Genomic DNA, 17,443 nt, shown 5'->3' with positions numbered 1-17,443 from the left:
GTGGCTGAGTGAATCGGATATAAATTCCTTGCCTTCCTTTAGAAGCTATTTGTTCTGGTATTTGTTAACATGTCTGTTTTACTGCTAAGGCCTCACTTCTATTCCGTTCTCTCACCTAAGAGTGCAACAACTTTCACTGCTGGAAAGAGGACAAGTCAATGGTAACTTCGCAACTGAGACTGTAAAAAATTAGACAGTTGGATAATACAGCTCTGAAAATTGCTTATTGCTTTTGAGGACATTGTCTTTTATCACAATTAATTCAACATCCCTTTTAGAACAAAAACTTGAGTTGTATTTGAGAAATTAGTTGTGTGCACAGGCTACAGAAAGCAAAATGCCTCAGATTCACTTTAATAGGTTTCTTGCCTGCCTGCAAAGAATGTAGAAGATTTCTATAAAAATATATTGTTATTACTAATATTATTATTGAATTTTTTCCTATTCAAAACTGAAACATAGAAACAAGAAATGGATATTTCTGGATCTGTCCTAAGGTAAATGTCATCTCCTTTTTTTTTTTTTTTAACAAGTACTGGAAGGCAGCTCAACTCTTTTTCCATAAACTCCCGATTTTGGCTGTCTGTTTTGCTTTTCACTGGAAATCTCTCCTCATGCATTCCAAAATAACAGCTTGGTTTTTAGCATTTTGCTCACCGTATTTCCAGTATGATCTCTGAGCTGAATTCTCATCCTAACCCAAATATCCCATATGTTTATTTGTAACCTGTATGCTTACTTATTATTTAGAGTTTCACACCTACATTATCCAGATTGATTTGTTAGATTAACAGTAAAGCTGAGAGACAATGTCTGTCTTTTCACACAGAAATTTGTTAAAAATATCAAGGAAATGAATCTTGCCTCTACTTTGTGTCTGTAGGATGATTCCTTACTCTTGTCTTATAATTGGCTTAGTTCATATTAGTGGAAATATTTTCTGAAGGTAACCTTCCATTTCTTATGTTCAAGGACATTCCAAATAATGTAATGGAGACTTTGGAGAATATCACATGAGCGTGCAAATATTGCAAGCATATTTGGTTCCAAATCGCATTTTAAATTTAGCTCTGTCTGCTAGATAATAGAATTTGTGTGAGACACAATCGCTGTTAGCAGGTCTCTTATCAATAAGATTTCCAGAGAAAATTCATGGGCATCATGTTACATATTTATTATCTTCGGATTCTTATAACTTGGTGGAAGTCTCCTTAAATGCTCTTTTAAAGTTAATGGTGAACAGAGTCAATAATGTAGAACTCTGATTAGCATGAATATAAAGCTAATAAGGTTTTAATATCTTGTGTACATACCATTTCTATTTGTGCAAAAGATATTCTGAGGGGCAAAAACAAGTCTTGTGCCAATGGGAAGCCATACAGTGTGTGAAGACTACAGTTCACCTTTATAGTGGTGGTGTTCACGGTTGCAGGGCAAATATTATTGGTCTTTATTATTCTTATTTTGTAGACTGGTAAAATTGTAGAGAGATTAAGACTGTGTGTAAAGGCATACCACAGGATTCCTGCCATGCTAAGATGCTAACCGTGTAGGGATCTCAATTAAATAGGGATGTTCATCGCTGCCTGTCCTTTAACAGAGAGGCCCAACTTGATGGGATAAATACTTTTCTATAGAATACAAGTGTGAGTACCTGCTCTCCAGTACCACAGTGATAATAAACTTAAACAAAACTTATTTAAAAGTTTTGGCTGCAGTTCTTAGATTTTGTCACAGGCAGCAGTTATTTGAGCATTGCTGTTAAAATACTTAATACTCGAAACTCCTGAAAATGCTGATTTCTGAAAACTTTGTGTGTGTGTATTCTGTGAAACCTGTCAGATTAGTTTTGTCAGGACCAAAAGAGAATTTAGAGATGGAGAGGGGAGAAACCCTGCACTCTGATGCCAGTAGTGTACAGATGGGCTGTTCCTGTGCTGAGTTTTATTCTAAACATATTGTGTAAGGCAGTGGTTGATACCAACACCAAATAGTGGAGTTGGAGCTCTCATGGTTGTATGTGCTTTATCTCTGTGTCCTCTCTTTCTTACAGTCCAGTTTTTGGGCCTGTGTGGATAGTACAGGGTGAGAGAATAAAACCAAACTGATAATTGTTTACCGTCTTTGAAGGTTCAGCTACCCAAATGTTAGATATATAGTGTATACATCAATGTCTAACCTAGACATCCACAGTTATATGTCAGTGGAAACACGTTTTTTAGGATAGGAAATACATTGAAAAGTTCCTTTTCCTTTCCTTTGAAAAGAAACTTTCCCTTTGAAAGAGAGCTTAGAGTGACAAGCTCAGATGGAAGTAACTAAAGAGGGTAATTGCAGCTAACTACTGTCCACATTGTCTGGCAGAAAAATGGTCACAGCAGCAATATCACTGGCTGTGAATGTCAGTGGTTCAGCATGGAGAACTCATCAATCACATTGCATGTGATCATGTGCTTGCATGTGCCTTTCAGCCTTGGATAGTTTTGGTGGATGTCCTGTCAGACGTGTGGCAGCAACAGAGTTATTGAGTTAAATCATTTTGATTTAATCCTGTTTGATGTCCATTCAATCCAGTTTTAATCCTGTTTGAAATCCATTACCAGTAGACTCTTGATTTACGGTTTAACTTTTTTTTTATAGAGGAGAATTTTTGGTTATTTGCTTAAAGAATAGTAGGTTGAATTTCATTGGTCAATATCAACTGACACTTGCCAATTTGAAACTAAATACAGTCTTTCTATAAATTTTGCATTTTTGCTAAAAGTAAGGTTGTATTTTATCTTTGAGTGTAACCAATCACATAGGTAAGTATAAGTTTATTTATATTACTAATTTTTTACTTTTATTATATTAAAAATTATATAGATCCTCTATTTTAGGTTAGTACTTAAAGTTATGACTGCCCTAAAACAAAGTCTGATCTCTTTGAAGTATCTGACCTGACTGGAATACTTTTTTGATCACCTAAACACTGTAAAAGCTGGAATTTAATGTTAAAAGCACTTTTAAAAACAATTTAGTACATTATAAGATAACAACATTGATTTGTTTGCTGTTATAAGTCCTGCTTGTTAATTACAGGGTAGTAAAATCATGAGCCTACCTGTTAATCTTGTTACCTTTTGTGGTTTGGTATCTTTCAGGTTAAGCACAAGTTGCTGCTTGAGAAAGAGTGTCAGCTGCGTGATCTGGAAGATAAACTTGGAGAGTATATCACTGCTTTAGCTTTTCAAAAGACTGTTAAAAAAAACAGAATGTTGGAGCTATATACTGCTGTCATAAGTGTACAAGCTTTCCTCTTTGAACAACTGAGCACGTCAAAAACCCTGTCAAAATTGGAATGTATTCAGATTTTAGAAGCACATAATCCTGTAAGTAATGAAGTTGTGAAAAGGAAAATTCCTGTTAGGAGACAGCAATTATCACAGTAGTTTATTTGACTTTGACTTTGGTGGGCTGGTTTGCAGTGCCTGGTGCAGTGCCTGGTGGTCCAGCCTTTAATTTCCGTCATTATGTGCACTATAATGCACTCAGTAGAAGAAATAAAGAGAACGAAAGTATTAGAGCCAGGGAAGATTGCATATTTTTATTATAGGAGCATCTGGAGATCTACAGTCAGAAAGAACATTATTTTGGTGGGTAATTAATATTAAAGTTTATTGACTGCAAGGAAGACAATGGGGAATTAATTGTGAGTCATGCCTGGGGTAGTGTGTAAGTTGTCATGACTGTGTTACAAAATTATTCATGTTATGGTGTTATCCATACGATAAAATCCATAACCACATGATATGCTTCAGTCATTGAGTTTTTAAAGATTATATATAAATCTATCTATCTCCAAGCATGCTCATATGGTTCAAATAGTAGCAACTTTGGAAAAGCCTCTTCCCTTCATTGTATTCATTACATACTTGGTATGTGCCAGTTTTCTAATCCTTTTTTAATACTTCAGTGCTCAGTATTCATAAGGATCTTTTTTTTTTTCTTTTTTTGTTACATCTGCTATTTGCAGCTATCCAAGTGAGGCTTGGGAGAGCACTGGAGTAGAACAAACAAAATGGGTTTTTAAGAGCAAAAGCTCTTAGCTAGAGGTCATCATTAGATAGCTATTGCTGTGAAGACTCTGGGTTAAATTTTAAGGCTGTCATCTCTGCAGAGTTTCACTTAGAATGGCAGTTAGAATGCTTATATACTTCTAGTTTTGCTTATATTCATATTAAATCTGTAGTAAATAGTGAAACTGTTATGTAGATGGAGTATTAAAAAGTAAAAAATACTAATTCCATATATAATTATGCAGTAAGTGTAAGAGGGCTCTGCAAAGAGTTGATTTAGCTTCTTTGTCCTCGAAGAGACGAAGAAAAAGAATTGAAGGAGAGGCAGAAGAGAGACCTAGAGTAGCTAACACTGGATTATTTATCCACTGTGTAAGAACTGAGTCCTGTTTTGGGGAAAAATATTTTAGGCATTGTTTAAAGTGCCTGTTAGGCTTGGTTTATAGGGCTGGTTTCCTGGTGATCAAACCTCTCTCTCTTGCTGTGTTTTTGACCAACTCTGGTTCAAGGAGCTGGCAAATTTTAACACCTGTTGCTTTAAAACTAATATATCAGATTGTATTTCCTAATGCTGATGACATCAGTTATAATTTTGCCAATTTGTGAAACAAACATATCTGGCTGTGAATTTGCATAATCTCCTTGGAGATAACAATTTAATATTCATTGTTAAGAGAGTGGATCTAAGCTCCAGTGTTAAATCTTGCTTACTGGGGAGCAGACACTTAGAGATGCCGTGCTCCAATGAATCCAGTCAGAATATAGGTCTTGGGGTGGAGGAAGTTTAAAATTTGTCATTTTTGCCAAGGTACAAATTGGAATTAGGGCACTGAGATATTAAGCAACGTAAAGCTCAAGGTCAGACAACAATGACATTGGAAGACTGGAATATGAAGCCTTCCTTCTGATGTCTGGTTTGACTCCTTGACCAAAGAGAGATCTTTGGTATGAGTGATCTAGTTCACTTAAGACTTTGGGTTTTAAACCTTTGATTTTTAGAGCGTTGTATTTTAACCATAATTTTGTCACGCTAAATTTGAATTATTGTCTTAACTTCAAACATCTTTGATATTAGGTGTTGATTCAGTATAACTAAAACTAGTCAGTCTGAGTTTCTTAGGCTGTTTCAGTGGCTTTATGTAGCTGATAGGTGAATCCTAATGGTGCCATTCTTTTGTTTGGATCTCAGCAATGCTGGTAGTGTGCTTTCTAGATGTCCTCTATAGTGGAACATTTCAAAGAGCATTGACCTTTAGCACAATGAAAATTGACTCATATCTTTCAGCATTGTTCTGATATTCATAGCGTGCCAGTCATGTTTACTGAAGCCATACGCTGAATTGGAAAGTGTAATGACTGCAAGTGTCTGGGTAGAATGAGAAATGAATAAACTCATATCAGAAATTCTGATAGCATCTTTTTTCTTCACTCCAGAAGAAATCTGTTTTTCCAAGTTAAAGTATGATTTTTTTATCATTACATGTTTTCAATCTCCAGGAGGTTGAAGAACTTGGCAGGAAGCTGGAGCATGAGATGTTGCATAAGGAGTCAGCGCAGCAGCAGCATCTAATGAGTAGGCAGAGGTGGACACCGGATGGATTGGGACTCTCAAGTGAAGCTGTGGAAACGAATGCAGACAGACAGGTGACAGTTCTTCTAAGACAGGCCATGAATAAATGTAGGCAGTTTATAAATCTGCACCAGCAAAGGTAAGTGCTTTGGTTTCAGGTTTTACTAAGTTACTGCAGTCCTTATATATAGACCGTAAAATCTCATAGACAAACAGACGGCTAAATGTTCTGCTGTGTTGTGGAGGGACTATGCATCTGTGTTCGTACACTGCATTTTTGTGATGTGGCCCAGAGCATAACTGAGTAGACTTGGGAATATTGAACTGAGAAAAATGAAATAATAATAACTTAGTTACATATAGATAGTGATGTCTTGCATGGCAATCACCATTTATTGATGGGGACAGGGGAAAAATAGCAATACTCCTTCGCAGCAAGGAGGAAAAGAATTTTAATCCTGTTCCTTCATCTCTCAAGAAGATAGGTCGGGGCTTCAAAGAAACTTTATCTGCTGGGGTCAGGAGAAGTAGCTGAGACAATTTAGATTCAATTCCCATCTCCAGTGTCACCCTGTAGGCTGAATTACCTGTCACACAACCATTTTTATAGGATATATAAACTCTTCTTCAGAGACAGGCTCAATTTCACTTTTCCCTGCCCAGTTTTTAGATGAAGATATCAGTGACAACAACAACAGCAAGCCTCTTGGGAGATATATAAAAATACTTGTCTTGTGGAGGTTGGCAAGCAAAAATGGGTGATAATTTGCAAAATTGCAAAGTATTGTATTACACATCTGCATGTGTATTGCACAATAGTAAAAGCCTGTCACATTTCAAGATCCTTGTAAGATCCTGAGAGGGTTCTCTCCATTACAAAGAGGGTTTTTCATGGAACAATTCATATGTTAAAAATGGCTTTGATAGGCTTTGAGTGGACTTATTGCACTCTGTTTTAATTCTGAAAGGGCCGGAACTCTACTCTGTGTAGGTTAATGACTCCCCTGTTGCAGAGGTGAAGAGTCACTAGAAGAGCGGATAGGTTACTGGCATGTGGATACTACTGTAGAGATAGATCAGTGAAGCCTTCAAAGACACTGCCACTAGTCTTTACTAATTACCAGAAAACATAACAGAAGGAACAAGTTCTGTACTTTTCCCAAATGACATCTGGATGTCTTCATGATTTGCTCCAGAAAGAAAAAAAATCACCAGTAGAGAGGAAGTTAATTGTTGACTATTATATTCCAGCAACAAAAAGATCTGCATCTCAGCATAAAGCGTGGTGATGAGATTTAAAGAAGAGGATGGAGAAAGGTTGAATCGTGTTGCTTTGGACCAACTCTAGATTTGAATTGTATGCAACAGCATAGCCTTAGATTCTGCTCTAACGTTCGCTTGGTGGTTCAGAGGAGAAAGGAGAAGTTGGCATATTTTTGAGGTTATGCTGCTCACCCAACTTGTCTGACAGAAAGATATGCTTCCTGAATTGATGACTTTCAAATATTGTTTCTTATAATACAGTCATTTGGCCTGGAAATATTTCAATGTTAATTCTGTCTTTCACTTCAGCTTGAGAGATGAACAGTGGAATTGTGCAGTGCTTGAAGATCTCTTGGAAAATATAGAAATGGATGCATTTTTGGCACTTTATAGTCAGGTAAGCATGAAATTGAACAAAGCATCCAAGTTTAAATTACAGCTGTATCTGGAAATCAGCTTTTCTTGCTTTTTTGGGAACCATTACAGATGTATTTGGACACACAGTTCTGCTAATAGTCACTACCAGTTCTGCTGTTTGCAGCCTGTATTATCATTCACTTCAGTTAATTCTGACCTACTTTCAGCCTTTTGAATTTTACCAAATTATACTTCTTTTTGTTCACTTACAAATCTTTCCCGGGGGTTGTCCTATTGCATCTTATTCTGTGAGACAACTAAATTGCCTGAATTTTTGATTTACAGACAGATTTACAGTCTGATTTTTCATGTAATGAGACAAGGGGTTTGTTTAGGCTTCAATCAGTGTTAGAAAGGTTTTGCATTGATCATGTCACAAAACTAAATGATAGAAGGACCGCTAGTTAAATTTTCTGGTATTGTTACTTATATTGTTTTTGAAAAGAAGATCACCTCTTCAGGCAATTTCCTGTCTGTTGGCTGCCTGTCAAGGCCACTAAAGGCATTAAAAATGAATCTCTGTTGTCCCAGAATTTTATCTACAGACCTTGGTTGAGATACGTACTGAATTTCAGAAAAGAAACTCAAGTGTTGCAGCTTTTCACATCCAAGTATCTTTCCTCTTGAGGACGGGAGTGCTTGCAGTCACCTGTATCATAAATTGGAGCATCAGAGGTCAGCAAGCCGAGGGCCCACTGAGACTAAAAGTCTCTCCTCTTTTCCTGTGTCTCAACTTGTTTCTGCTCAGTTTTCTGAACTCTTTATCCTCTCCTGAGTTAGATGTCTGTTCGAGTGACATTCCTGTATAATACACCTGTGCTTGGAGATTCACCTGGAAGGCAACACATATTTTCAGATCCTTGCTCTGATTTGAGTAAGGAATTTGCATCAAGAACCACTAAAGCTCACAGGAGAGTGGTAGTCACTTCAATCTCTGCCTCTTGTGGGTACACTTGGGTTCCATTCAGAGTGGAGTCCTCTCACTGGAGGAGACTTACCTCTGAATATCTCCCAGCCTGATGCTTACGGTGCTGTGCTGGAACAGATCTCACTTTGTGCTAATGAATTAAATGAGGCAGACTGGGAATTCAAACCTCATCTTAACGCTTTCCAAGAGCATCCTCTTCCCTGTGCATAATAATATAAACACCAAAACCCCGTTCTGTTGTGTCTTGCAAGTATAGTATTTGAAGATGTTTGCTGAGGAGGTCATGACCAGTGTTACCAGCCTTCCAGTTTTAAATCCAAGCTATATGTTCTGTTAGAGCTTGGTGGTTTTTTTTTTGTTGTTGTTGTTGTTGTTTTTTTTTTTGTTTTGTTTTGTGTTTTTTTTTGGGTTTTTTTTGGTTTTTTTTTTGTTTTGTTTTGTTTTTAGTTTTATTATTATTTTCCTCTTTGATTTCCCCCCTGCCTCCTGTCACAACTGTATTTTTTTTTCAAACCAGCTTGGTACCCTGTTGACTTTGACAGTTTGGGTTGTTGTAAGTGGATGTGGCTGTCAGGTGCTGCTGAATTCTGTTCTGGCCTTCAGTTCCTTCTCACTGTTTTCTGCCCACATGGCCAACTGCACGTAGCGCTCCTAACATTTTATTGGAAGTTCACAGAAATAGCATTCTGCTTACACTGATGAAAATTTCTGCTCCAAGCCTTTGTGGGGTGCTTATGGTGTAAATATTCACATGATGGTGAGGTTTAATCTGATTATTTCTTTATAACTTTAAACTTCATTCATTTATGCTCCTTTAAAATAACTTGCATAATGCTGATGAGGCAGTCACCCACTATTTTCAATTATTCCTTCAGTTGTGGAATGGTGATGTGGGCAGTGAACAGCTATAGTGCTTTTCAGAGGCAATATTAAAATTGAGGCTTTATTTGCTCATTTGTAGTTACAGTTTGTCTAATAGCTTAAGATTTCAGTACAGTTTTCTAGGAGAAAAGATGATTTTTGGTACTGTTCAACTTTTTTGTAAAACACATAAGGAGTTAACAGGCTTGTGTGGATATTTTGCTGAAACACTGTGCTTCAGATAAACGTTGAATATGATGAATGTAAGATAAGTCTGAGATAAAATAAGCTCCATTCAACAGCGCTGGAAAATAAACATCAGAACAGATAAAAAAATTGAAAATGCTTTGAAAGGTCCTTTAGGCTTTAGTGATCTTTCCCTCTACTACTGTGCTATAAGTCATTGGTCTTTGTGGACCATAGTCTTGTGAATTCTTTTTATACTGTCGGGTTGTTTTTTTTCCTAGTTCATTGTATCTGACAAAGTACGCTGCATCCAGAAATGCTGGCTCTTTTAAAGGCTTTAAACACCACGGGCCAACTCCTCCAGCTCAGCACTACGGAGACCGTTGTCATAGTTTAATTTCAATGCTTCTAAATCCTCTATTGCCTTGCAATCTTGGACTAATTGAAGAGATCTTGTAGAGTGTTTATTTAGCAATTTAATAGGCTGGCAAAAACAGTCACTGCTAAGTGGGAACTCTTAAAAAAGAGCATGAAGACTGCATTAATCTCATACTGTGGTTCTTAGCGTCTTACTACTGGACATAGAAGGGGAGGAAGAAGATGCATGGAACAAGCCGGCTGCTCAGCAGAAGAGTTCTTAGCTTGAAAAGTATGTTGTGAAATGCTTTTCTGCTGCTCTCGAGTTTCATTGTCTCTGACAGAGCCTCAGCATCCAGCTCCCTCAGGAAGGCAGGAATTCATGATGTGTGGCATGGGAAGATGAATGCTGAAGCAGATATGTAGGACTTGGTGGGCGAGAAGAGAGACAAACCTGGTGGCTGAGTGCAACTGCTGCTGGCTGTGAATTTTTCATTTTGAGGGGAATCTTATCATAAGAGAACTTGGCTCTTTTCTTAGCATTTCAGTTCAAAGGCAGGGCTCTTCTTCTTTTGGAAGTGTTAACCATATTTATTATTGGACTGCCCAGGACTAACCAGGAATATGCTGGTTTTGCACATTATTGTGGCATAGAACATAAACCATGTTGCGTAAGTTGCTGACAGTTTAATTGTCTTCCTGTGATGTTGTTTAAGTTTCTTTGGCACAGATACTTTGTGAAAGAGCTTCTGAGCAGCATGGGGTATATTCTGCAAGTTGAGAGGTTAAAATAATTGTTTTGAAGATTACAGATGCATGCAAACAGTGTATGTCACAATTTTCACAGTATCCAGTCCTCTTAGCACCCTAGCAGGTGAACAAAGATTCTTGATAATTACAGATTTTGATGTCTTGAAGACAGAGATTTAAAAGTATCACTGTCACCTCATTGCACTTGAAAAACTGGACACGCTGTTCAGTGTATACTTGGGGGACTATGCTTTATGTGATTCCCTAAAGAAATAATTAATTTGTATAAATATGCATTAGATATACCCCTGGGGTTTTTGTTATTTATATTTATTCATGTAAAGTGTAGACCAGAGATATTCTGAGACATACTTTATTGAAATTCCATAAACCTGTGCATATTTACCCTGCAGATACACAAAATTTCTGTTCTCTACAAGCATAATAGTATAGTAATTTGAGACCTGACTACTCTTAATTCAACTTTTTGTGGTAGTAGGAGAGTGATTTATTAATTTATTAAGGCTCACAGTGTAACATGTTCCTCCTTTTGGATTTGCTTATCCTGTGAGCTGGTATGGGAATTGATTTTGAAATATTTTTTCCCCCTTGTTTTCTTAAAATTTATAGAACATGTTATATTGGCAAGTATTAGGAAACTATAGCTATGGTACCTCTGTATCTTACACACATCCTTTTATTTAAAGAGGATTTTCCCCTTTAGACTAGTTTTCAGAACTGTGGATGCAACCCTTTCTGGAAAACCAGGTAAGGTTTATTTTCCTACATTTTGTGTTTCAGCTTACATCCTTATTGAAGCAGATCTAGGTCAATAAGAGATTTGCTGGAAAGATAGTGAGTTCAGGATCATAATCCTCTGGCTGAGAAATTACTTTTAAGTAAGCTTGTAGTTATGTCTCAGGTTACACCAGTTGCATTGTAGAGACAGAAGGTGATTCAGGCACACTGTCATGTGGAAACAGCACATTAGGATCAAGTTTGTTGATTCTTGCATTAGTTGTTTAAAGACATATTGCTCAGTCCAAATATTTAAAAGTAATTGTGCTGTTTGTAAACTACAATTCATACATTCCTATTTTTATTTTGGACAAATTCAGAGAATACAAATGAGGTTATTGGCAGTGATGATATAGCATTAGATGTTATGAAAAAAGTGAATTCCTAATCTTTGTGGTACCTTAACATATAATATACCAGAAGAATCGCACTCATCCCGCCCTGTAGGGCTTTTGGTCTGACTAGTGTGACTATTCCTGCGTTTGCATGCACATTCACTTCTTTGTCACACTTCTGGGTAGCTGTGGGTGTCTGAAAGTGCTGCTCACCCCCGGGTGCATGTTCACACATCAGCACTGCCCTTACTGTGCATATGCTAGATGCACCTGTGCCACTTTCGGTACTGTTGACAGCATTGTGGCACCTTGCAGGATTACTTAATTGTGAATTCTGCTGTGTTAGAAAAGCATTAAGGGTTGCATGTCAGTCCAAATAATACTTGATGCAGAAAGGTAAGGGTCAGAGTGGAGAAAAGGAACATTTTAAAGAGGAGACTATTGCAGAGGAAAGCAGTACTGAAGTCATGTCTCAACCATCTGCATGTAAATTACTGAGTTAAGGATCCTGAGACCATTTAGCCAAAAAGGGCATAATAGGTCACAGAGATGGTCATTTTTATTCTCATGTAGTGTTGTTTTTTGTATGTTTCTATAAAGAACAGTTTTTAAAATCAAAAGTACAACACAGTCTATATACAACTATAGAAATGAAACTCACGTGTCTGTATTAAGATTTAAGCTCTTATTTACATTCCTCTCCAGAGAAGAACCAAATCATTTCTTGCCTTAAGTAACCTGAACAGACATCTTTTTTACCTAACTTTGGTACCCGTTTAGGGTGAAAATGTTGGACGTGTTAGATACCACATCAATTTACTAATCTCTCATCAATTTTAGGATTTTTTCTTGTTCCTTCTGGTATCTCAGTGGTTTCCATGGAAAATCTATAACAATACTGAAGAGCCCAGGAAACTTAAGGAAGTGGCTGGTTTTCCTGCCTTTTGGAAACAAGTTCTCTGCTTGGGAAATGGTTATTTATTTATTTATTTTGTATGGCAGTCTAAATTTGGGTTAAGGCTGTTGTGCGGGTGATTGCTTTGTTTTTACATGGATTTATCAGAAAGAATTGTCCTTTATAGAGCATCCTTTTCATGAAATGCCTTCTTTCCAAGAAGATTCACTTAATAAAAGGATCTCCAAAGTGCATTCACTCCTCTGAAAATTTGTCATGCAAAAAAGAGGCAGAGTTCAACATTTGCTGTGACAAATTGAATCCGCTGTGGATAAAGAAATTGGCTGTCCTCCTGCGTGGTGGGACCTTGTGGGTTTTTTATGTGACATGGACTTTGTAGTCATCATGTATGATGTAGCTTATAGAAGGGTCTACAGGGTGGAGGTGACTCAGCTGTAGTGAGTCATCTTGAACATATCACACATCTTACCTAACTTCAGCTACCTGAGTTACATCTATGGTTTGAATAGCCTACAAGAGCAGTTTTCTGGCATTAAACTTTAATTTGCTCTTTCTTTCCACATAGTTCTCCATATATTGTAGACTTCTCATATTTGATACACAGGAGAAATCTGCAGAAACAGCCATGGGGATGCAGAAGTTTTGATGGCAGAGCAGAAAATAACAATGGGGGTTTGGTGTTTGGAGGGGGTGGGAAACGGGGCTGGTGGATTGTCTAAGGAACAACTAAATTTGAACTTAACCTATTTGAACACTATGAAAATATACTTTACCACTGACCTTTGAGCCAAAAAAGAGAGGACATTTGGACATTTGGAAAAACAAAACAAAAACAACAAAAAACCTACCCAGATGTTTCCTTCATCACTTAAGAAAAGTTGCAGGCTGTTCTCAGCTTATCATGGAATCTGGTGTTAAGAGAGGCTGAACAATGAAGTGCTCAGCCATGGCAACTTGTAAATGTCGTCATTAGGTTTCAGAGGCGATTTTTTTCCCCTAATTTTACAGAACAAGGAAGGCCAAATCGCTTCATTGCTGTCTTGAAAGGATTTCTTTATAATAGTACAATCTATACATTAACTAAACCTCACATGCTAGAATATGGTTTCATTGTGATTTTTTCAGACTGAAGGGCAGCAAGTACATTCCGGAAGCACATACTCAAAGATCAACTGTTTGTTTAATATTTATGTTGCCTTTATGCAGAATGAAATGGACAGCTGTAATATATATGGGCTGGTGTGGGCAGAAACAGTGAACGTGGGATTATGACCACTTGGCACCAGAACTCTCACCAGTAACATGATTTTCAATAATATTTTTTTGTTTTTATAATGAATAATTTTTAATGATAGTAATGAAAATTCACTAACACTTTTTTAATTTCCAATTTATCTGTCTTCTGCTCATTAATCCTGTAGGAGCTCCGACTGACTGGTTATTTAGCCAAACTGACAAGGGTACCAACGAGCGTGTTGCACAGGATCCTGAACTTGTTGCTGTCCTCCAGCTCCCAAAGTGACATTCTTCCTGTCCTCGATTCCATCAGTAAATATTCAGATGGTGTTGCTGAAAGTGACAGTAATGCAGCTGAGTCTGGCAGCTGTAAGAAAAGGTAAGTGTGATATCTTTTGGTAGACCATTGCACGAGAAGATTATTGCTTTACATGTATATGTATTTGCTGGATAAGAAGATTGACAACAATAGAAAAAAATCACAGGTGCGTAAGTTTCCTTTTTGAAATATTTTTGTGGATAAAAATACTTTGAAACTGCTACCTTGTTTTGTGAAATATTTTAACTATATTAAATGGATGAAGAGTTAATACATTCTGTAACTTTATGAACTAAACTATTATCTTGTGGATTTCTAAATCTTGCTTTGATCATTGTTTCTGTTGACTTTAATTGGAGTTTATTAAAATATTTTCCTTCCAGCTTTTTGTATTTACAGTATTCATAGCACACTAGATTTCAGGTGTCTATAGCTCCTGAAGATGTAACGGAGATCCTCCTTTCTAATAATGGAAGTTTCAACCTTGCAGCTGCCTGTCCCTTTGTAGTTCATTACTAAAGTCACAAGTGGCCACTGCTTTGTCCTTTACACACAGAGACAGGTAGTCTCTCAGAACCTTCATCCTTCCAGTTTGTCCCAGTTAACAGCAACCGAACACAGAGAGGTGCGCTGGACCCCTCTCCCAGCTCCCTGCCATGACATGGGGAGAAAAGCTGATGTTGCAGCACTGGGGCATCTGGTTGTCAGGTGTGAGTTGTCAAGAAATAGATGTGGGTCCTTGGGACAATGCTGAGGTGTGATCTTGCCTGATCTAAATCACTGTGGCAGGACAACAGCAATCCTTGAACGCTCTTACTGACTGTATTAATTGTATTACTGTCATGGTTTTGGTAGTTTAAACTGGAAAGGGGAGGAAAGTGTGTGTGTATTTGGGGATTTGCTGCTGGGAATTTTTTTTCTTTACTGCTCTTTCAGGAGGAACAAAGAGTTGTGGCAAGCGCTGGAGAACAAAGTAAGGCAAGATCTGATAAACAGAAGTTTGGAAAAGATCCCTTATCTAAAGAAGAGAAGAGACAGGTAGGGAGGAAAGAGGAAGAAACGTGTTGGGTTTTTTTGGTTTTTAGTGGGTCAATTTGTTTGTTTGTTTTTATACTTCATTTCAGCTGTAAAGGTTCCCCTTGTATCTATTAGAAACCAGTAAATACGTGTTCATAAATATGTATTTTCTGACACTGTTCTGCCATTTGGTGCCTGTTTCCTGCAGGATATTTACACATCATAAGCAATAATAGTAATGCCTAAAAAAATTTTCCACACATATCCACAAAATTCACACATTTTTCATGTTACCTTGCCCACCTTCCCTATTGTTATTTATTATAATGTTACCTTTTCTTATGCAGTTTTGTATTTCATAAAATGATACATAATTTACTGGGGATTGGAATGGAAGTTACATTTCTGTCTGCTGAAATACCATTTTCTTTAGCTTCCAAAGTCATCATTTCTATGTTAGGATATGATATAGGAAGCTATGGGTTTTTTTGGCCAAGTTTTCAGTTTTATTTTGTTTTGTTTTTTCATTAATGTAGCTTGGTAAAGAAGAAACAGCTTGATCTCCTGGAAAAAGCATCATTCATTCATCTTGGTTGGTTGCACACGCATCCTCCAGTAGAACAGTCTGATCCACCTGTTCCTTTGAACACGGCAACTGCCGAAGCCATAGAGCTGTTAGACACAGGGGAGAAGGTATTTTTGTTCCGTGAGATGAGTGATCCAATATTTTCTTTGCAAAATTCTCCAAGGAAAAAGAAAAAGAACTTTCTTAATTCCAAAAAGGCTGCTCGTGCAAATATGGACTCATGAGGCCAACTTCCACGCGAAGTATCAATTAGGGAAGAGGAAGTTATTTAAAATTCAGAAAAATAATGAGGAAAAAATGGATTATGCAGTTTAAATAACAATTGTGTTGATTTAATCTTATTTGTCTGACATTGTAAATAGCTGTAATTTTAGGATGGTGCAGTTAGCAATGTGTATTGTGCATTTTTTAATTCTTGTCAGCGTATGGTTCAGTAAAAATATGGGTGTTTTGTGGGGCACATTCTGGCAGGCAGGACTCGATGTTCCTTCAGTACATTTTGATAATTTTTCCACTGTATTTTCATAATGTGTATAGAAAAGTTTTTATATAAAGTAATTACTGATTTAGTATTCTTGTATTTATATATTCTTGCAATAAGCTGTGGTATAGGAGATGACCCACAAGTCCTCTGTTCTCTTGCTTTCTGTTACTGTAGCTAATTTAGTGCTGTGCTGTTAATAGGCTTTGAATGTTACTTCTGCAGTCTGTGTTCCACAGTGATGGCTGGTAGTCCAGATCTTCAGCATATATACATGTATTTAGCCTTACATCCTGGAGTAGCTGTAGCCTTTCACTATTGTTTCTAAACTTCAGTAGAACTATGAATGTGGCTATAGTTCAAATTGTGTTAAATATTTGCAACCTATTGCAGTCTTTTTCCTGGCTAAGCAATACCATCACACCAGCTCATCAGAAAAAGACAAAAATGAAAGTGGCCATGTTAATAACATCAAAAGGGTTTTTTTGTAATGATACTGCAAAGTGTCACAATTTTAGGTGGGTATTTTTGAAGTTCTTGTTCCTGGATTTCTCTAAATTGATGAGGCTATCAGTCTACGTTTCAAAAAGAGATAAGTTTCAAACCTTTCTTGTTCACAGAAAGAAACCTGTAAATATGAACCATAAAAGCAGTAACAGGAGAAGTTAAAAGAAATGTATATGTTTGACAATATTTCATGATATTCAAGCTTCTTCTGAGAGTTTTTGATCTGTATTGGAATGCTGTGTTCTGAGGGTACTGTGATCACATATTTTGAAAATTTTCATATATGGAGGTTTTGTGTCTTTGTATTAATAGGATGCCAATTTCTTTTTTAAAAATAAAATGTTACAATGTATATGGGTCTCCTCTTGGCATTTATTCCAAACGAAAAAAAACTTTTCTTTTTTTCCCCCACTTCCTGTGGCAAGTTTAAATATTCATTCCATGGTAAACAACAATTAGTGTTCCATATCACCATTAGTGATAGAAAATGTGTGCCTGATAATCTTAATTATTTTTGTTTGTGTTCTTGAGTCTTTTCATAGAAGTCATGGCTCTCACAGAAAGAGGAGTCTGTCAGGATTGTAGGAGTTCAGAGTTGCCACATTTTAATACATCTGGTAGGTTGTCCCTGAGGTGTGGGTAGGTGAGCACAGGGTCTGTCCTACCTCGGAGCTGGATCAGAGCAGTGTAGGAGGAGGCTCAGGTGTTTCTCAAAGGGGTTGGGCCCTATGCAAGGAAAACCTGAGCTGTGCTCGGGGCTGCAAGGAGCGCTTTAAAGGTGAGGTGCCCTTTCTTGAATGTGAGTTTCTTCCAAGATTACTTCGTGAGCCCAGACTATAGGCTATGATAATATAAAAG

At 37.1% G+C, this 17,443-nt stretch overlaps 1 protein-coding gene across 1 annotated transcript in view; it reads left to right on the top strand.

Moving 5' to 3' along the window:
- Positions 1–16,937, top strand: part of EVC2 (EvC ciliary complex subunit 2) — a gene marked incomplete at its 5' end in the record, with an annotated part of 72,502 nt that extends 55,565 nt beyond the window's left edge. Inside the window, 6 exon segments of the mRNA XM_082051470.1 lie at positions 3,144–3,371; positions 5,556–5,767; positions 7,201–7,288; positions 13,861–14,054; positions 14,931–15,032; positions 15,548–16,937. Of these exon segments, the coding sequence (XP_081907596.1) occupies positions 3,144–3,371; positions 5,556–5,767; positions 7,201–7,288; positions 13,861–14,054; positions 14,931–15,032; positions 15,548–15,821 (1,098 nt within the window). The 3' untranslated portion in view covers positions 15,822–16,937.
- Between the last annotated feature and the right edge of the window lie 506 nt (positions 16,938–17,443).

The sequence above is a fragment of the Streptopelia decaocto genome, assembly GCF_964273445.1.
Source record: "Streptopelia decaocto genome assembly, chromosome: 4".
NCBI classification, from domain to species: Eukaryota; Metazoa; Chordata; class Aves; order Columbiformes; family Columbidae; genus Streptopelia; species Streptopelia decaocto.
The sequence above is the reverse complement of the archived record's forward strand: the minus strand, read 5'-3'. Positions and strand labels throughout refer to the sequence as shown.